Consider the following 22,911-nt stretch of genomic DNA (forward strand, 5'->3'; position numbering starts at 1 on the left):
TTGAAATGGATAAAGCAAATTAAATCTAGAAAGTCAAATACACATTTGTCTAATATATATTGGCTGTGGTATTTGAATTATATAGTGGATACTATACACTATCTGACCATGAGTGAAGGCAAGACCTCACTGTAGGGCAAGATGTGGTGATTGTTTAAATTGGGGTAATGGGGTTAATCTGTGGTAATAGCACTTTTAGAAGTCTTTCCTCAAAGGTGTTTATGATGTTGTTCTCAGTTCACACAACAGCTGACAGAAGTAGGTCTGAGAGAGCCTGAGAGACATGTTTCAAACCTGCATACTCCTTATCTGTTTTTTTAAATGTTACTGATTCTGGAGTTAGGCTTGCTTGCTTGCTTGGTGTTGGCTTTCACTGTCCCAATGGGTTTGGATGAGTTTAGATGCCAGTCAAAGAGTTTTTCCACACCAAACTGGGAATGTTTGCTTTGCACACACAAGAGCAATAGAGAGCATTCTCCAAACTGAAACCACAACATTGGGAAAAACACTGTTGTTTCAGATAAAATCTTATGTAGCAGCATTAATATTTCCCTTCATTGGGTCTACAGACAAATCTTGAACCTAGTAGTGCCCCAAGTGGGCGCAGCCATAAACATGACATGAAATATAGACATTATACATGATCAATTCAATCTTGCTTTCATCTCACAAGCTGCTTATGCAAATATTTCTTTCCTCTCCAGGCCTCGCTCTATTTCTCTCTGTCCACCCCTCTTCCCCATACCAAAACACTTATCTGTTCAAGTCCTTTATTGTGAAACATCTCTGCATTTCTTTCCCTACATTACAGTTTCTTCTTTGCACTGTTTATCTCATGCTGAAGGTCAAACAGTGGGATTTATATGAAATTACATTATTATGGTACTGGATGTTCCTTGTGATCATATGATCTGTCTTCAAATGCTGCATATTGAAGAAGCAGTCACATGAAGCTGTTATCATTTGGGCTCAGATACAGGTTTGATTTACACACTAAATGTCACTCGGCATAGGACCTACTGCTAGAGTCCAATGAGGCTGCAAATAAATAAACATATTGCACGTTTATAGCACTAAGCTATAACATAAAACAAGCTATGTTGTCAATGCTTTTTCCTATTTCCTTTTTTAAATTATGATACCTTTTTGAACAGATGCTTAGTTGAGCCATGAGCCCTCAACAGTGAGCTCCTATTGAAAAATGATCATAGCCAAATTAATCAGCCAGGACTGTACACAATGAGAGGAGGAATCATAATGGACAGGGCTTAAGTTACCAGTATTCTAGACAGTATACTGGTAACGTAAGCCCTGTCCATATAGCCTTTGCTTGCTGTCTTACTCAGTAGCCCCACATCTTAGCTGTTATTTTCTAAAAGGTATCCTTGATTCGTTTGTTTTCCTCTTCCAGATTAACCATATGGCAATCTGATTATTATAAAACTACATTAAGCTTTAAAAACAGCTACAGTAAATGCACTTACAGTAATGAACTCCTATATAGCCATAGACAAAACATAGCTCAACATTTACTTTCCCCATTGAATTCATGATTAGACATTATATATATAAAAGCTTGAATTAAATGAAGAATCATGTAAGAGCCTTACTTGTTCCTTTCTTCACAGCCACTTGCTGAAATAACCTTCTAGTTTAAACCCCTTTTCAGAAGATGGTTTGTCTGTTTTGTCATTTTGAAGAGCATCCAAACACAAAGTACTGGTATAAGGGCTGAAGTGAATGTATCTTCCAAGAGGTGTTTGGGCAGTAGATTGTGTTCACATAGGAGGGAAACAAAGTTTGTTTTTGTAGCCTTGAAATGCTGCCTCACCAAGGCTATGATACATGTTTTTAGTCCATTTCAGTGTTTTTCCTGTTTGTCACTTTGTCTGTTAATGATGTCAGCACAAGGATAGTCAGTGCACTGACCCTCCCTATCTCTCTCTCGTTTTTTCTCTCTCTCTGTTTAGACAGTTACCTCATTTTGTTTGTTTTCAAGTTCATGTCATTCTAGCCATATCTGTAAATCATACAGTGGAACAAAATTGCATTTCTCAGGACCCATGTGCGATCACATTTAAAATAAGCAGCAGCTTTAAAAGACATGCAATGATGATTAATGCAATCAAGTACCTGAGTTAAAATGATTTAAATATTTTATTTTATTTATTGAATTACCTCATACTTGGTTATATTAAACATGTATTGGTTAAAACTGGTGCAGTAATCAGCAAACAGTAATCCCTCCTGTATGTGGCCATTCATGCTACAGTAAGTGTGTCCACAGCAAATGTTTTCAATCTACCTCAGGTAGGCTATGTAAATGCATGTTTATATTCTTTCCAGAAAATTTCAGTGAAATCAATTAATGTATCTTCTAACCATGTGTGTAATGGTATATGTATATGTGGGACCCAGATGCAGAACAATACACAGTTAGTTGGAATTGACCTTTATTGCAGCTTTCACAAGCATGGACCAGACCACAGCAGTGTATCATTTGAATGGAATTTCAGACTGTATAGGATTTAAATTGAGTCAATTTTGGGCTTGACGTATATAATTGAGGTTCACTGCACTAAAAGCCGAATTTTCGCCCCTGCAAACGTCTGCAAACTCGTCTAATTCCTGGCAGTTAGTGCCCGTTTACAGGATGCGAATTCCACGTTCGCCCGTGACACAAATTGGCAGGACGTACTCCTGGTAGCGCAATGGGGGGGCTGGGGAGGGGGCAGGGCCGCCGGGGAGTCGCGGAGCGAAGGTGTGATCTAATTAGCATATGAATCGCAGCCAAATTGCTTGTGACAACTTATTTCACTTCACCATTGGATGAAACCACAGACCTTTGAAAAGTCACTTGTGATTGGCTGGTAGATCTGTTGCTATTGGTCACCCTGGGTCATTATAATACACATGTGGGTAAACCCCTCCCACACAATATTAATAATATGAATAATTAATACATAGTTATTGTTACTAATAATGTATTTATTAATATTAATTTTTAGTAAGCCTTTACCAAAAGCATTGCAGTTACTGAAGACTATACATTTATTCATGTGATGCTTGATGTTATATGTTGAACATATTGTAGAGGGAAAAAAACATTAACCAGGTATATGTTGAGTCAAAGCTTTATTTACATACAGCACAAATAATGTAAAAACACAACTGGCCTAGCCAGTGAAAAACTAATCAAGTGAAGCCTGAAATGTCTCTTTTCCGCCTCTGGGTCATAACTTCTTTGTGGGACTCTGTCTGAATCTGCTCCAGTGTGTAGACGTCTGTGGTGTGTAGCTGTGAGATTCAGTGTAGCTTCTGGTCTTCTTTAAAGTGTGGCACACAGGTCGGTGAGCTCCTGGCTGTGGAAGGATGGATCCATGTCATCTGTCCCGCTTCAATCAGCTGTAAACACAATCAGTACAATTAGCACAGTTCAATGACAATCAGCACAGTTCAATGACAATATACACCTATAAATGTTACTGAAAAATGATCTAATGAATCTAATCTTACCCTCTTTCTTCTCTGTCGACTCCTGAACTTTTCAATGCTGGTGCAAGAGCTGCAAGGTCCGGTTGGATGTACCGGAAGTTCCGTCATACTGACTCATAGTACGTCTTAGTACGTCATAGTACAGGCAGCTGGAAAACAACATGAGTAACATGAGTATATTATTAATAAACGGAAATAGCCTCGCTACATCACCGTTGGAAGATCCACAGTAAAAAACACTATTACTAAACAGTTACTTAGATACAATGGCGTCATTTTCCACACTGCAAATCCGGAATTGCAGCGAGAGTCTCGGCCTAATATGCAGTGGGGGGGGGGGCTCAGGCTGTGAAAACACAATGATGAAATGGATCAGATAAAGTAAACGTAGAGAATGTATTTTATACAGCACAGCGCGTCTCTTCTTTAATCTTACCCTCGCTCCGGTTCGTGGCGCCGGCCATTTGCCTCAGAGGTGTGAAGAGACGGGTAGTTTCCTATAAAATACAACAGGACAAAAAGTCAAGTTTATGAAAACAAAACTCTGAAAAAAGTCTTGAGTTGAAGCAGTTCGTACATATTAAAACATGCACTAGTTCTGCTCAAGCACTCGATGTTCTCTTCTTCTTTTAGCAACTTTCTCGCTAATCCCACAGTTGTTAACGCGCTATTCAGATCTATGAGTTACTTTGCAGTTAGCAATGGCTTCTCTCTTTAGCTTAGCTCTTACCGTAATTTTGGGATTGTGCGCCCGTCTTTTCCGCTTCGACTCGTCCACACTGGGCCCGCGGCTTTACTTTCCATCCTCTCCTCCAGGGAAACAGTGGTGTTGACTTCAGCAAGTTTTTTACACTGAAAACAGAGTCATTCATCGAACCACGCAAAACAACAGCCTGGAGTTTGTTTGTGGGAGACAGACGCTTCATTCACGAGGCTGTGATTGGACGAGCCCTCTAACATGATGACGTTAACGACTGACTTGGCATCTTCAGGAATGGACGTATTCACGATCTGAGTGGGATGTTTTCAGAGTAAAACTTCACAAAAGACCTTTTCACTTTTGAAGCAGCGTTTCTAACAGTTTTTAAATTGTACTTTACATTTATATGGGATGAGTATGTGACTGAGGACCAGCTTATTCTTTCTGGTGTTAAGTTAATGTACTTGCATGATTCTTGCTGTTCTGTGTTTGTACCCTCATAGTTGAATGAACTTATTGTAAGTCACTTTGGATAAAGTGTTGAGTGTTTTAATGGTATACTGGGAAAGTTTAATAACAACAATAGGACAATTTAAATTATAAGGCAATTTCAGCAGAGTCAACAGCTTAGTATGCCATGGACGTGAATATGGTGCGTGAGTTTTTCCCAGTAGTTTGGGAGGACAAATGTTTGGGACTTTGTCACGCGATGACACAGCTGATATGCTTTATGTGAAGCACAATGTTTTGGTGTCAGCAGAAAGACATCTCTTTGATGTATCATCAGATGTACCCTGAAAATTGTATCACTGATTACACTCATTATAGCATACTTACTTATATAAGGCAAATCTATTCAAGCTACAATTTATGATTCTATAATTATAAAAGGCCTGATGTATTTATAGGAGAGATTTTCTTAAAAGGGAGTTAGCACCTGTTAGAAAAAGATGTAACCTCTGCACCACTGAGTGAAACTATCCTGATTTGCATTTGTTAAAATCACAGTTTTGTCATTTACATGTGAAAGCCCCCCCATAGATCTAGGAGCAGGGGGGTCAACTGCAAAGCTTCTCAGGCTTTTAAAACTGCCCAAAACTGGAACCCCACGTCAATTCCCGGCAGTTCCTGGCAGTTTTCTGTGCTGCCTGTAGATTCCTGTGAACAATCGTTAACCTGAACTTCCACAGAAATTTACAACGGCACTAACTGACACAAATTCTTATTTTCATGTAGTGGTTGTTGTGGAATGAAATGCTTGTAATGACCAGCGGCTAAGGACAAGTTTCGAGCCTGAGAAGCTTTGCAGTTGACCCCCCTGCTCCTAGGTCTAGGGGAGGCTTTCACATGTAAATATCAAAACTGTGAGCTTTACAAATGCAAATCAGGAATAGTTTAACTCACCACTGGTGCAGAGGTTACACCTTTTTCTAAAAGGTACTTAGACAGCTTACTACATACTAAGCTGTTGCCTCTGCTGAAATAGCCTCATAATTTGGACTTCAATTGTCCTATTGGTGTTATTAATCTTTTCCAGTATTCCACTCAACACGCTCAAATGAAAAACACCATTTTACATTACATTTCATTTAGCTGACGCTTTTATCCGAAGCGAATTACAATAAGTGCATTCAACTAGGGTGCAAACCCAGAACAGCAAGAATCATGTAGTAACTTAACACCAGAAAGAATAAACTGGTCCTCAGTCACATACTCATCCTATATAAATGTAAAGTACAATTTAAAAACTGATAGAACCGCTTCTTCAAAAGTTCAATTCAATTCAATTACATTTTATTTGTATTGCGCCAATTAATAATAAACCCAACAGTTCCCACAATGAGCAAGCACTTTGGTGACTGTGGAGAGGAAAAACTACCTCATTAACTGGAAGAAACCTCTAGCAGAACCAGACTCAATGTGGGCGGCCATCTGGCTCGACCGGTTGGGTTGAGGCAGGGAAAAATGGGGAGGAGAGGAGAGATGGGTGGAAAAGAGGAGAGAGAAAATAGAAGAGAGAAGAGAGAGACAGATCATATGTGAAGTTTTACTCTGAAAAGACCACACTCAGCACATGAATATGTCCATTCCTGAAGATGCCACATCCGTCGTCAGCGTCCTCACGAGGGCTCGTCCAATCACAGCCTCATGATCGATGTCCTGCTACCGCAGACAAGAAACTACCGACTGCTGTTTTGCGTGGGTCGATGAATAACTGTGGTTTGGTGAAAAAACTGTCTGAAGAGAATGACTGCGTTGGAAAGCAAAGCTTGGGGCCCAGTGTTGAGGAGTGTTAAGACTAAAATCTATGTTTTCCTTTGAATATTGTTAAGACTAAAATCTATGTTCTTCTTTGAATATGTGTCTGTGAAGATGGCAATGAAACTGAACTAAACAAGTGCAGTATGTTAGACAGGGGTGGGGGCAGGGGCAGTTTGGGCTGAATCTGAATAGGTGGGAAAATGTGTGGCCTTCACATAGTGACTGATAGTAGCCGTTGCTGGCTGGTTTTAATCTTGAAGTTGATTGTTGTGTGTGTGTGTGCGTCACATCGCAGTTCAGTCTTGCACCTGTCTGATAATGCCTGTTTGAGAAGACTGTACATCTGTGGCAGACAATACACTGTACTTTAACTTGTTCTCATACCTAACTTACTATATTACAGCATAAACTCCATTAGCTTTATTTCAAAAATCACACATAGATGAATGCACTGTTTTCTTAAAAAACTGTGACATACCCTTAGAAAGAATTCAAGCAGCGGCCACTAGGGTCTGAAGGACAGATAGGAAAGGCGTTGTTTTGTCTAGAAAATGCGCATGCCATACTGAAAGCTCACAAGCTGTCAGCCGATTCAAGGCTTGTTTTAAAACACCAAACCAAACACTGTCAGAATGTGAAGATTTGTCCCAGCTACTGTCAAAGGAGGGACGAAACTGGGAGCGGCTCCTCATCATTGGCGAATTCCAGTGCCTTGAGGCTGGGACCAGCCTGTGCACTAGCCACGTGACTCCCCTCCTGCTGAAGTTCTACCTATTATTATAAATATTGCACCCACCGTCCGCTCGGGGCGACTCTTGACTTCCCTGGCGGTATTAGGCGGCTTGCGGGTTGTACGTTGAGTGCCCATAGCTATGTAGTAGCTGTTCATTGCTTCTAAATAAATACTTTTTGAACCAGACCGACTCTACCATCTCTACCTAAGGAAAAAAGAACACGACAGGAGTCAAAGCTGAAAGACGGGCGCACAATCCCAAAATTACGGTAAAAGATAAGCTAACTGCTAAGCTAAGTAACTAACAGATCTGAATAGCGTGTAAACAACTGTGGGATTAGCAAGAAAGTTGGTAGAAGAAGAAGAGAGCATCGAGTGCTTGAGCAAAACTAGTGTATGTTTAAATGTTTACAAACTGCTTAAACTTAAGTTTTTTCATAAAAGTGACTTCTTTGTCCTATTGTCTTTTATAGGAAACTGTCCGTCGTCGACACACCTCTGAGGCAAATGGCAAGCGCCACGAACTGGAGCAAGGGTAAGGTTAAAAAAGAGATGAATTGTGCTATATAAAATACATTGCCTATGTTTACTTTATCTGGTCTATTTCAAAATTATGTTTTCACAGTCTGAGCTCCCCTCGCAACGAGGCAGTCACTGCACCCTTGGTCGAAGCTCTCGTTGCAAGTTCAGATTTGCAGTGTGGAAAATTATGTCATTGAATGTAAGTAGCTGTGTGGTAATTGTGTTTTTTACTGTGGATCTTCCAACGGTCAATTAGCGAGGATATTTCCATTTATTAATAATATACTCATGTTACTCATGTTGTTTTCCAGCTGCCTGTAAGACTTACTATGAGACAGTATGAAGGAACTTCCGGTACAGCCAACTGACCTTGCAGCTCAGGCAGCAGCATTGAAAAGGTTCATCCCGGAGTCGACAGAGAAGAAGAGGGTAAAGATTAGATTCATTAGATAATTTTTTCAGTTACATTTGTAGATGGGCAGATAGAAACCAGAATCGCAGGAGCAGATCTTGTGGTCAGGGACCAGAGGGCTTGTTTTCCTGGATTCAGGCAAGGCATGTAAGTCAGGGACAGGCAGGATCGGTGATGGGTAATCAGTCCGAGGAAACGCGTTGGAGAGTCTTGCATGGGATATGGCGAAGAGCAATCTGGCAATGAGTGTGTGTGAGGCAGGAGGCTTGTACATTGGCTTAATTGGATGATGAGGAGCATGTGTGCGCGCAGGTGACTAGAGTGAAGCTGATGATGTTCCGGTTTCGGGCCCCGTGGTAAGGCTATGTTATCTGCGGATCATACCCCAGCAGTCACTCAGCTCCCCTGCAGATAATTATTATGCATCTCCTGCTGCAGTGAGTTTGAGCTGTGGGGTTGACGGCTCACATCCTCTTGCTCACAGCGGGGCTGCGCCTGGGTTAAGCGGTGTGCATGGAACTGCATTACCCTTAAAATTGGATAAACCACTTTAAGTATTAACTGAATGTTTTGTGCCTTTCTATATAGGCTGCAGTAAGTGTGTAGCCTTTCTCCAGCCACCTCCCTGGTTTGGATCTACTGTTTTGGCTTTAAATCTAGTCTTTTTCTCTGTACCTCCTTGTTAGCTCGTAGTGCCTTGGCTCTGCTGTCAACTGTATGTGCACGTTGGTTCCAGCTGCACGCAGGACATCTGTGTTTGTGTGTGTTTGGATGAATGTGTATATATTTTCAAATACATTACCATTTGTATCTTTCTACCAAATTATTGCAAATCATGGCATATTTTTTTAATAACCCTCTCTCTGTTGGACAGGTGCTGTGGGCCTAAGATGGCAGTCCAATCTCTTGGTGGTGGTGTTTTCTCAAGATACACTTCTTTTGTTGGTGTGCATTGCCACGGGTGGTTAGTTTATGGACCCTTCCCCTTCCCTCTTTTTGGTTTCCTGCCGCCATGGTAAGCCCCAGCCCTGCTTTCATTTCCTTTAATTCCCCTGCCTGAGTGTTCACTTATATTGGATTTGGGTGTTGGTAAAGATTTAAGCTCATTGAGCTGCATTGAGTATATTGTATTAAATTGTGTTATAAATAAATCAATAAGTCTTTTGTTAATGGAACTCGCTCTCTGAACCTATGGATGCTTAAACCTGTGTGACCTCATTCATTTAAAACTCATCCTTGTAAATTCCTGGGCCGAAATTCCCCCAAAGCATTTTGATTGTAACCAACTTCTTATAGGTACAATGGAACCTCTTCCACTGACCACCTGCTCTTGCAAATTGTAACTTTGAGGAGCAGTGACAATGTCATCAAGAATTGATTAACTGAAAGATAGTGAATGACTTAATCAGGCCTTTCTAGTTCAAGAGTAATTCCTAGCTGTAGATCTGTTAAAAAAGAGACCTTGGAAGAAATTGAAAACCACTGTTCATCAACAAACATTTTATTTCCATTTTCAAAGGAAGTTTTCCATGTTATAAAACAGCACTTCTGGTTAAGGAAGCCAGGGATCATATTGAATATCCTATTTTTATCTGAGTTCCAGTTCAGTAAGTTGGACTATCTATAGCTCTATTAAAGTGATGAATGGACTTTGTCGATTCAACTGACATAAAAATATTTTCTGCTCCAGAATCACGTGTCATAATAACCTCTACATTTAAATTCCAAAATTCTTACTTAGAAACCTTTCAAAATTATAATTAAGCAATATGTTCCTCACATTTGGAAGGGATAACATACATACATAATTACATAACGAATGGGATCAGTCACAGTCGTAGAAATCTCGTAGAAAATTTAGATTTTATTGTTTTACATCGTGAACTGGCAATATTGATCAAAATGCCTCATCTTTTCTCAAACAATTTTTGATATAGGTAATATGACATTCTCATAAGCCTTACTGGGCTAATGTGCTGAGAAAACACATAACAGAGTTTGCAGTGAGTGGAAATTGTGAGTCTTTTCTTGGAGTGGAGTACAGCAGACATGTGGGATCACAGATAAATGTCAAAACCACTGTAAGACCTTAGAGCCTTGTTGTCTGGGTGGCCCTTATAGAAAACCACAGACAGAAAGTTGTTACCGCAATTGGATTCAGCAGAGAAAAAAGTGTCAATGTCGTTTTCAGATATTGCCTTTCTCACATGAGCAACACAGCATGGGATTCTCTGCTTAGATGAATTAACATAAAACCAAAACAGAAATCTCTGGAGTGTTAAGGTGAGGGGTGGCACAGCATGAAGAGGCAGGACAAAACATATTAATTTCACTGCGAACATGACTTGACTCGTGGCACAAACAGCACTGGTTTCGGCCCTCGTCACCAAAATCTCTTGACATCCTCATCGGGTTTCTTCTATGTGTATGGCACCACCTTTTCATCTTAAGATATTAGCTTTCTTTTAGCTTTTTTTTTTTTTTGGCAGTTTTGCATCTGTTGCATGTTTAAATACCTTAGTGGATATCCTGCTGGGCTCTCAAATCGGCAGCTTCACACATTCTGTGGAATTTTAACAAGGGGGCTGGCCAGATAAACTCTGCAGAAAGTCTGGAGGTTCCCACTCAGGCATTGCGCTCACACACAGCCCCTCCAGAGAAGGTCAAAAAGTTCTCCAGAGTTCAGTGCATGTCTCAAGCGTCTTTCAGATGTTTCAAATGTTACAATACCATCACAAGTGCTGTGAGGTGAAAGAATATACTCTGGAGGAGGTACTGCAGTACATAGAAAGTATTTTTATATAATAGGGTGAGATTATAGCAGCAGATGTGCATGCAAGACAAATTAATTAATTAAATTAATTAATCAAAAATACTTTTTACAAAAATAATATATACACAGTGGTCACAAAAAAAAAGAAAAGATGCTTTCGATTGAAAAGCACAATTTTAGGGGGATGTGATTAGAGCCACTGAGCTTTCTCATTTCCTGCGGAATGGAATGGAATCCTTTGTATGTATTTCTTTTATTTCTGTGTCCTTTATGCAGAGGACCCAACCCTTACTTACAATTACATTTATTTCACCCCTTTCTTCGTTATATGTGATTGTGGCCAGCTGTGAGCAGCCTGTTAATAGTTCCCCTTTATCAGCTATCCGTAGCTGCTGGGCGCTGTTGTTTATCTATTTATTTATTTTTAAATTGCAAAAAGTAACACAGAAATGACCTCAGATGTGTGTTGTATATATCTCTGCCGGTTTGCACTGGTTGAGAGACTTGAGCAGTGGGTGGGTATCACTGGGTAAGCCCTGCAGTGGTTCTCCTCTGACCTCTCTGATAGGAGTTTTTCAGTATCTGTTGGCAGTTTTACCTCCTCGTCTGAAACTCTGTTTTGTGGCGTGCCCCAAGGTTTAGTCCTTGGTCCTATCCCAGGGGTAGGCAACCTTTACTATCAAAAGAGCCATTTTTCCCCCTCTTCCCCCAAATAAAATTTGTGTCATATATGTGGGAAATGTATGAAATAAGAAGTACCCTATTTTGAAATAAATAAAAACATATAGCTGCAGCCTAATAGCTTAAAAAGATATATTTTAGTTGACGAAATATTAAAACAAAAAGTGAGAGCAGGTCCGACTGGAGATGGACACAGAAACTGAAGCTTGGTACAAACCAACTGCAGCTTCTGCTCTGATCAAAGAAGCTGCGGCGCTGATCTCTGAGCAGCTGTGACCAGAGAAACTCTGTGTTTTCACTGTTCCCACTGTTAAGAAGTAGCCGGTAAGCAATGGTGTATAAAGTACTTGAAAGCCATACTTGAGTAAAAGTACAGATATCTTACCTGAAAGTTACTCCGGTAAAAGTAAAAGTCACCTGTAAGAAAATGACTTGAGTCAAAGTCTTAAAGTAGCTCATATTAAATGTACTTAAGTATCAAAAGTATCTGGTGTTGAAATGTACTTAAGTATCAAAAGTAAAAGTACAAGTACCAAAATTAAAGATGCAAAATGCTTTTCATAGTAGGCCTATACAGACACAACAACCCCAAAATTGTTCTAGTGCCATGTATAAACATAGCTACCCTGTTATTGTGCATTCAATACTAAGCTATTCAAATAATACACAGGTTCATATATTCATGTTTTTATTATTGACGCTGAATGTGTGCATTGCTGACTGAAAGATAACGTCTTCTGCCTCCATTTATCCGTTCGCTACAATATGTTGGATTCATGTTAATGTGTATTTAAAGACATTTAATTGTGGGAAAAAAATTGGTTTGAAAAATAACTAAAAATTAAAAAAATTGTCTAATCACCAAAAATTTCGCGACCCCCCTGCAGTACCTCCGCGGACCCCCTAGGTGTCGCGGACCCCCTGTTGAAGACCTCTGATCTAGAGGAAGTTAAACTCGTAACAAAGTTTCTGAAGGTGAACCTGCGGAAGGATCATTACCGGTACAGCCTGCTCGACCCCGGTCGACCAAGGCAGCCCGACCAACCTCCGGACGCTTAGGGTCTCGCGCTGCCCCCCCGACGGCACTGACCGGCTGCTTCACGTGAACGAGGGCGGAGGGCGTAGCCCCGTGGCCTGTGTGTGTGTGCGCTGTCTGGGAGCACACACACACACACATTCGCCCGCTCCTGGTATTTCATGATGGCCTGATACGATGATGATTTAAAAAATGAACGTGAACGTGAGTGAACGTCACGTTCACGTTCATCATATGAAAACTGATTCGTTAAGTTCACCTTTCGCGCAAAATATGCGCGACATGCAGAACACTGTACAGGGAGCCACTGCAGAGGTGCTGAAGAGCCGCATGCGGCTCCAGAGCCGCGGGTTGCCGACCCCTGCCCCAGCACTTGGTAAGAAAACTTGGCCCACTAGAAGAAATGACCATAATACATTGAAATGATACTAAACTGAGATATTACAATCATGATGGTAATTTGAAAATGTTCTCCTTATTAAAGGAGAAAATACTACATTTATGGGTCTCTCTCCCAGTTTGCCTGTGATTCGCAAGGCATTCTGGATACCCCTTTGTTTAAGTGAGGGTCTGAAAAATCACTTTGGCCTACCCCTTCATCCCAACAGGTATTGGGACAGCCAACCCCTACACAGGAACACGCAAAATGAGGGGGAAGGGCTTTAATCTCTGATTAACTCTGCAAAACTTTCAATGAAATAATATTAAATCGCCTCTCACCCATATATGATTTCTTTCCTCTTAATCAGGATTGGAGTGGTACCTTAGCTCCGTTCGAAGACAACTTCTCACCCTCAGGGAGGAAGTAGCTGGCTTCTATTCTTTCCTCGCCAAGTTGTGGTGGAAATTCGTGAAAAGTTAAATCATTTTAGACTAGTGAAACAAATTTGTCTTGCAATTTTTATTTTAATTAACAGTTGCAGAGAAAATCTTCATTCAGCTGAAGGACAGAACTCATACACTAAGGGCCTGATCTACTAAGATCCCAAAATAAAGAGTGCTAAATTGCATGTACATTATAACATGTTGAACGTTTGGTTGGTGGGTGTTTTGCAGGTGATCTACAAAAAATAATTGCGTTAATGATAACAGGTGCAAACATGGTAGAGGCAGTAGTATTTAAATGAGTGTTTTGCGTGTGTTACTGGCTTACACCATGGTGCATTACAGAGAGCAGAGTGACCGCAAGCACAAAGCGAAATCTAATGCCATGGATTTGGAGGTGTTTAGTGGAAGAGGCAAACAAACATGTTGTTGAGCTACACCAAAGGAATATTAATACAACTCAAAGAAACACGATATGGGAGACTATCTGTGAGAAAGTAAATGCTGTGGGTAAAACAAAAGAACAACCTATGAAATTAAGAGAAGCTGGCAGGACATAAGAAGAAGAATAAAAGAAAAAATAGCTATAAAACCTCAGCAAATAAGACAGGTGGAAGAGATGCTTCTGACCAATATTGAGCAGCAGGTGCAGTTCACTTTCTGACAAAAACAGTTCTCGCCATCTTCTTCCATGCAATCTCCTCCTCACCAAAATAACTGCAGCCATCTGTGCGCAAACGCTATCCCGATTAGCACCTACCTTTCAAACGTATTAAATATAGACGCAGTCACAATCACTGCAATTATTTTCAGGCTTTGTAAATCACAGTGCGTGTGCTAAATTAAAGTATTTGCATCTACTCCTCCCAATATTTTGCGCACTCGGGTAGAAACGCCCGATATTGCATATTCATTCAGGGCAACGTACTAAATTGACAGCACCTGTTTATTCTGCACGCAATCCTCAGTGCACACCATTTGTAGATAGGCTTGCATGTTTTTTGCAGGTGAGATCAAGTTTTCCCACTTTTTTAAATGCACAAACCTTTAGTAGATCAGGCCCTAAGTGTATTCAGGAGATCTGACAAAGAGCATCACAATATGACACAAATTTATATGTCCATATGTCTGCAGCTGTGGTTTACAGGATATGGAGCAGGTTCCATCAACTAATCTATTGGCCTTTGCAACTTTTGCTATATTAGATGAAACAGTTTGATGGCCTTTTCAACTGTTTGTTTCTTTAACAGATGCAGGAAACATCTTTCAGGTGTTGCTCTCTTAAATGGATACAGACATGCAGGATGAATACTAATCTTGGACATCAAGTAAGCGTAGGATAAAGGTCATATTGAGTGCAGAAAAACTAAGACACTATTGTAAATATATTTGTCACCACAGAAACCAAAAGATAACAGAAAAAAAGAAAAAAAAAGAACAAGAAATATTAAAACTGTTCAAGTATGAACTTATCAAGTATTAGAAAAAAAGTAAAAGACATCCGTGAAAATCTAAAAGGTAGCATAGTAAAAACTGAAAAAGAAACAAATAAATAAACAGTTGAGATCAACAAATGTTGCAGCAATATATCCAACTCTGTCTGGATCTCTTCTAGATCTCAGAATTTGAGCTTGATAAATACAAGGAACCTATTCCAAAATATTGCAACACTGAAAAAAAAGGAAAATCCAACTGGTCTCATTGGCTGCTGAGCACTAAGGTTAAACAATTTTTGTAAGCCCAGGGGGAGTTATACAAACCATACATAATACACATCCTTTTATTTCTCAAAGTTTTTTTCCCTATTTTGTGTAGCTGATAAAAAGAAAGACATACTTTGATGACTCATCTTTTATCACGATAAAAAGTTGCCACCCGTTGCTTCTAGATATATCATTCATCAAACAAGAGTTTTCTTTATTTTGAAACATTTAATTTTGTGGGGAAGGGGAATTATAGCAGTAGCAACTGAATAGTTTAATGATGGTTTAGATGTTTATCTTGCAGATCATTGAAAAATACATTGTGGACATGTGTTGAACATGAATTTCTTTAGAACATTGTAATGCACCAGCACAACAGCAGAGGACATACTTGACTAGAATGTTAGTTCCAATAAAATGGTAAGATAATGACGGACAGTGTGACAAAAATGATCAGATTTTGGTGCTAAATTGAAGGAAATTATGTAAAATAATATACATCCATCCATGCTACTATTACTTTTTTCTTTTCTCTTCTGTTTTGTATTCACAAAATTATGTAAATGGTCCTCTGAAAGGTGTTATATAAATGCAAGCCATTATTATTATTATGCCTAGCAACAGAATCTCATCTAAATATCAAGACTTCACAAATAATCAGAAAAATTCTTTGTCACAGTTAATAATTTGTGTTGTGTATATTTCCGGATTGTTATCTGATAGGTTTTTGTTTTTCATTATGTTTAAAAATGTTTTTTGCATAAACATAGTTGCCAAAATTATATTAAATTTCTGTACACAATGTAATCTGAAATTGTATTAATAAAATAACATTGTAATGAAATTCTTTATTAAAATCACATACAAGCAATATATTCAAGTTGAAAGTCAAAGTTAACTTCATTGTCAATTCTGCCATATGTACAGGAGCACTTTACAAGGTAAAGTCCTTGTTATCTGGAGGTGGGTGTGGTGCAGACTTTGCTTCTGGAGGTGGAGGGGTTAAAGATCTCTTGATGGTGGTCATGGGAGGTGGGCCAATGGTACAGTCCTTGAAGGCAAGGGGAGAGATGTAAAACACCGGTGATTTTATTATCAAATAATAAGAGAAGACTCAGGAAGACTTGAGACAACTGAGGCAATCATGAAGGTAATAAGTTTGAAGAGCCTTGGCTATTCAGTGATGGTAAAAATGTATAAATGCTGAGGTATTTGACAGGACCGACATACAGAGACAAGCAGCCATTCACACCAATGTTCAATTTAGAGTGTCTAATCAACCTGCATGTCTTTGGACTGTGGGAGGAAATAGTACCCAGAGAAAACCCACATAGACACAAGGAAAACATGCAAACTCTTCACAGAGTTATAATATTCATTCATCTATAATATATTAACCTGTTTATCAATTGTTTCCCCTGGTGACGTGTCTTGAGGAACTTGCAGTGTACTAGCATCAGTTCCATTTCAAGCCCTTGCCTTTTCATATAGTCAGTAAGTCATTTTAAGTCTGTCACGTTGATAAACCAGCATATAAACTGTCCAAAAGCAGCAAGTTACTTGTTGGCATTATCATTGTTCAGCTGTAAGTATTCATATAGTACATGTAAACCTAAAGATATACAACACAAGTTATTATGACAAAGACTTTCTGATTATTTGAGAAGTCATGGTGAACTTGGCGGCAAAGAACCTCACCATAAGTACGGCTGACACCCCACACATTGTCCAGATGACACCCAAGACTGCCCTGGTGCGTTGCATTGTCATAATGTTGTGATATCGCAGTGCATGGAAGATGGTGATGTAACTGAAAATGAAAACAAAGATTTAAATCTTCCTAAATCATGATCGTTACATTGAGTGTCATGTGGAAGCTTTAAACCTTCAGTAACTGACTTTTGTAGCCATGTGTTGTAGTGGAAGAAAAATGAAAAGACAAAACAGACTTTTTTTTTCCTTTTAAGCTGATACATGGAACTGTTTTTGGCAAAAAAAAGCCTATTTACATATATATGTCTGACTCACCACAGATATGTTGAGACGGAGTCCCAGTTAGACCTGATGTTATGAATTAATGTTTATGTTAAAAAAAATATAAGCAGAGGTTAACTATTTTCAGAGACCAAAACAGACACAGAAACAAGCTACAGTAGGACCACATTCATTCTGGTTTCCTTAACAGTCAATTAATCCATATTCTCTTTGATTTACACAGTTTAAAGCATCATGATTGAAAAAGGGCTGCGAAGCAGCACTGAGCGGGCCCGTTTTGAGCACCCCGGGAAGAATAAACGCTTCACTTCCTGTGTCCGTCACGCAACGCCTAACCACGCCCACTAATCATGCATTACGGTCCAGTACAGACCCCATGGTGAAAATTGTATGTAAATCTAATTAAAGTTGTAAAACGAGGCTTACTTCCTGTTGCCAGTAGGTGGCGCTATCACTATCCCTACATACAGACTAATAGATCTGTTCAGGCCGAGACTTTGATCATGTGACAGAATTTTGGGGCCGATTGGACAATACACAGTGGAGTTAAAGAAAACTTCCTGTTTCACAGGGAATCAGTAGGTGGCGCTATGACCCTGACTCAATATTGACTCATGGAGCTGTTTGGGCCTGGACTCTGATCATGTGACAGAATTTTTAGGCTGATTGGACTATGCACAGTGAAGTTAAAAAAAACTTCCTGTTTCACAGTGAATCAGTAGGTGGCGCTATGACCCTGAGTTAAAATTGACATATGGAGCTGTTCAGGCCTGGACTCAGATCATGTGACAGAATTTTGGGGCTGATTGGACAATGCACAGTGGAGTTTTAAACAAACGTCGTTTTCACAGCGAATCAGTAGGTGGCGCTATGACCCAGAATTAAAATTGACACATGGAGCTGTTCAGGCCCGGACTTTGATCATGTGATTGGACAATGCACAGTGGAGTTATGACAACGTTGTCTCCTTTGGCGAAGGATCAACCTTCCCTGAACATCAATGTTTAAGGAAATGTCACAATTCTGACCAAGGACGTATGACTTGTCTGAGCTCATTTGAGCTGTATATTGTAAAGCAGCCAAGAGCAGTGCATCAAAGTATGAAACATGCCACTTCCTTTCGCCAGCAGGTGTCGCTGTAATGATGAGTCAATATTGACATATTGATCTGATCATGGCGGGACTGTAATCGTGTGAAAGAGTTTTGAGTCCGATTGGATTATGCACAGAGGAGTTATCACAAATCCCTCTTTTTGGTGAATCATTAAACTTTGACGCCACGGTCACACCGTGTGACATACACTAAAACTTTGAATTAGTTTTAATCTCAATGTTGTTGAGGTGAGAATCATTGAATTTAAAGTTGATCTGATGAAAACTCTAGGAGTTGTTTGTTCAAATACAACATGTGGAAATGGTCCAAAATGGCCAGTCAATTCCAAATGGCCGACTTGTTGAAATTTGGAATACATCAAAGTTTAAGATGTGCAAAAAACAAGACATTTCCTGTTGCCACCAGGGAATGCTGTGATTTTAAGTCATGATTTCTGTGTAGATGTCATCAGGCCGGGACTCTTGTCATACATATCCAGTTTGGATTAGATTGGACCATGTATGTCTGAGATACAACAACCTTGTGTTTTGATGGCAAGTAATCAATATTTGGCGCCACGCCACTGTCACACTGTGTGACGAAAACTCAAAAATCAAGGTAGTGTTAATCTCCATCTTGTTTAGATGACACTCACCGAATTTGAAGTTGATCTGATGAAAGCTCTAGGAGGAGTTCGTTAAAATACACGTGTAAAATGGCCATAATGGCCACTAAATCCCAAATGTCCGACTTCCTGTTGCGTTTTTCATAATGCTCCTTGAGACATTTTTGTTCATCTGGTCTGACACACATGTGTACCGATTTTCGTGGAGATCAGTGAAAGCAAACTCAGGGGCTGCGTTCTAGGTGGTGCTGTTCAGCCATTTTACCATGCCCATTTCAAATTACTCCAGAATGTGTAAATTTTGGTGAGTTTTTGAACATGTCTAGGCCTTGAAAAACTAAAATCATTTGCCTGAAAAATAATAATAATCACATCATTTTCAATAGGGCCTTTGCACTGTCAGTGCTCGGGCCCTAATTAGTATTCTTGTTGATTATATTCATACCATCACACTAGTGGGTCTTAAAGTATCAGACATTCTTCTATAACACTTTGGTGTGCATATCCCAGCCCTACCCACATACCGGTCCACAGCAATGGCCAGGAAACTCGAGATGGAGCCAACGAACGACATACACAGCAGGGAGTCCATCACATCGTCCAACTTGTCTCAGAGGAGCCTCTTTTCTCCAGCTGCCCCACGTCGGCCAACACAATCATCAGGGTCTCCCAGGTTTTGGTAAGGCTGGCGATGGTGTTGAATGCTGCCAGGCTGCAGATGAAGCAGTACATGGGCGAGTGAAGATCCCTATTTCGTATGACGGCTAACACAACCAGGAAGTTCTCACCCAAGCTCACTAATCCCATGGTAAGGAAGAGAGGGACCGGGACTTTCACTTCAGGGCAGTCCGTCTGGAATACTGAGGTCGTGTTCATAGTTCTGTTAGAGGGAAAACGTTCCAGAGCTGTCAGGATATTGAGGAGAGTTAATTAGGTCAAGATTTAGCTCAGAAATACAATTTGAATTTCCCAATTTTAAATCTTCTTTTAATCTTCAAATCAATGTGTGTCAGTGAAACCTTAAGGAAACTATTAGTTACAACATTTTATTACAATGAAAACGAGAATAAAACCAAATAAAACTAACAATTAAAAATTATTAAGATCGAATCTTTTCCATTTTTCATCAGTGAACCAAAAATAGGACACATAACAATTAATACCTCCCCAAAATACCTCTTGCTGATATAGTGTGAGGGGCTGCTCTGCTGTTACCTTTTAGTAATGTACTGTACTACGGTCTTCATCAGCAACAAGAACAAACTATATCAACAGATAAAAAGGTAAGCTAATGCAACATTATCAGTTAATGTGATTGTGGAAGTAGCTTGACTGTTACTTTTAGATGGCTATTTTGCATATTGCTACCAGAAGGAATAAGTAAGTTTTCAGGATTGATATTGACAGTAAACCAGCTAAACCTTCCTCTGAACTTTCACTTAAGATATGTCATTATCTTGTCACATATCCCAGCCTTATTTAGTGAATAAGTGAGTGAATACGCAGGTAACTGCAATAAAGCAAGGTGAGCAGTATTGAGGAATTTTGACCATCCTCACACATTACTGTATATGCCACTATATATTATGTATATAATGTAATATTATATGATATCTGTACAGGAGAATAGTGCCTGTCTAAATTCCAAAGATACTCCATTCTCTCTTTAAGCAGTACCAAAGGTCAGGTTATAGATAAAGGACCAACCAATGCATTGTAATGGCTAGGTGTAACATAAAGAGTGACAGCAATTCTAGCCATTCATGGATGTTGCTGTTTAGAATGGGTGAATGGCCATCTAAAAGTAACATATATATATATACAAATTTAATAAAATTTCATATATATATATGAAATGTTATTAAAGTTGTTAATGCAAAATTTTGTGGAACTGTCATGCTGTGGTTGTGGTTAAAAATGCAATGTATTCATAAACTGGTTTAGGAAGAAAATCACATTGGAAATAAAATCTATTCTTATGATAAGGTGCAGCAGCCATTCTCAAATTTCTGTCCAACAATGTTGTTGAAGATATTAAATTAGTTCTACTATTTCTTACTATCACTTATGATGATAGATGAACAGAAAGACAGGCAGATATTTGTGCATGTCATGCTGGCTGTCCATGCAATGTTAAGGGGAAGATGGGAAATAAACTCCACAACCAGATGAACACACACCAGGTTCAGCAGCTGCCTCCTCTCTCCAGCAAAATTCTGATGTTTGATATCAGACCGGACCTGTATTTGCATAAACATGCGTCTATTATTTGAGTATTGGTTTAAACAAGATTTAATTGGCTGGTGCCTGTGCTGCCACTTCAAAAGTTTGCATTCTACCGCACACAGCACAAGCAAGGCAAAGTAACTGAACCCCAAAGCAGTTAAGCAATGCATGACATCATCTGATTCAAAGTGGCTTTTCGTTGAAGCCTCCACCGTGTATGAGTGCTCCATATGGCTGTAGTTTGGCACAATTGTTATTAGCGCTCAAAAATAGCCAACATACTAAGACTGTGCGTTAACATGCTCCTTGGAAGGTCCCATTTCCTGAGTTGTGAAGTCATTCCAACTTTGGTATGTTCAGGTGCTTTGAAGTTGGAATTTGGACAAAAACATAAAAGCTGTTAACATATTTGGTTTTTTGAGAGCTTTTAAATAACACCTTGACACCTCTTTCCAATATCTAGATCAGTGGTCGCCAACCTGTCGATCGCGATCTACCAGTCGATCTCGCAAGTCTTCATTGTCGATCCCCGAACTCTCTGGACTCACTGGCTGTCCGTCGCGCCACAGATCAGCTGTGTGTCGGTTGTCTTTTTTTCACACGAGCTGCGTGTCCGCTACTGGCGGCTGAGCTGCTGGTTTATCTCCTGCATTTCCTTCAAAACAAGTCAGTTTATGTAATAAACTTAATTTCAGGAATCTACGGTATGAAGATGTGCATCTTCCAGTCTGTCGATAACAATCAAAGCCCTGTTAGAACAAATGAATGGATTCAATGGATGTGAAATATTAGCAGGAGTGGAAGATGCATGGCTTCATACTGTATGGCCATATTCAAGTCAAACCCTATATGTAAAAACATTGTGCTGCAGTAGCAGCTCCTCTGCAGAACATATTCTTGAACTGAGAAGCTACATATTGTGCATTGAACAGATGCTATAAATATGAATTGATATTAATGTAAATATTGTGCATTTAAAGTTGCACAACTGCCTTTCTTTGAGTATATTCATGCTCATAAATTCAGCCTTTAACAGAAATAGCAAAAAATTATAAATGTGACCCTCCTAAGTAGGTTTTATGGAAGATATCAGGGTGGTAGATCTCTGCGTATGTTTGGAATTAAAAAGTGATCTTGGGCTCGAAAAGGTTGGTGACCACTGATCTAGATAATAACGGAGACTGTTACATCTCGCCTGACTACCTAAGTTATGTTCACGTTATTTATTATAATTTAATTCCGTGTTTCCTGTTTTATTTTGGTAACCTCTGACTCTTCTCGTTTCAGACCCCACGTCCTGTCAAGTTTCCCTCCTGTGTGATTACTTGCCCCGCCCTAATGTGCTACACCTGTGCCTGATTGTCTCACCTGTGTGTCATATCCTTCCCTGTATGTGTATTTAGTCAGTGTGTTCCGCTCGTGCAGTTGGCAGAACATGGCAACTGCCCCTTATTAGGTTATTTTGTGTGGAACAATATCTGCACCAAACTTCATGGCTAATAGTATTTGTCACAATGTTTCCTAGCTTTGATAACACTTTCATTGGCCCCTCAGTAAAGAAACTATGGAACTAGATGCTTGTCAAAACTCAATAAACAAACAAAAACATTTTTTACAAATTTCCTACACATTAACTTGCAAACACAGCATTTGCAAATACAAAAGCGTCCTTAACAAACTGATCCTTTTTTTTTTGCAAATACAATACACATGACAAACAAATAAACTACATATGTTTAATAAATAGATGTTTGTATGTTATGTAAGTACAAAAGAAAATCCTACATATTTATATAGCACTTTTTCTAGTCTTGATGACCACTCAAAGCG

At 39.5% G+C, this 22,911-nt stretch overlaps 1 protein-coding gene across 1 annotated transcript; it reads right to left on the minus strand.

The window, feature by feature from the left end:
• Positions 1-16,777: 16,777 nt before the first annotated feature.
• Positions 16,778-21,114, minus strand: LOC117776469 (adrenocorticotropic hormone receptor-like). Its single transcript, XM_034610410.1, is given in 4 exon segments — positions 16,778-16,952; positions 19,380-19,464; positions 19,467-19,760; positions 21,036-21,114. Coding segments are annotated over 3 exon segments (525 nt in total). The 5' UTR covers positions 19,732-19,760; positions 21,036-21,114.
• Positions 21,115-22,911: the final 1,797 nt, after the last annotated feature.

Source organism: Hippoglossus hippoglossus, chromosome 16 (assembly GCF_009819705.1).
Source record: "Hippoglossus hippoglossus isolate fHipHip1 chromosome 16, fHipHip1.pri, whole genome shotgun sequence".
NCBI lineage: Eukaryota > Metazoa > Chordata > Actinopteri > Pleuronectiformes > Pleuronectidae > Hippoglossus > Hippoglossus hippoglossus.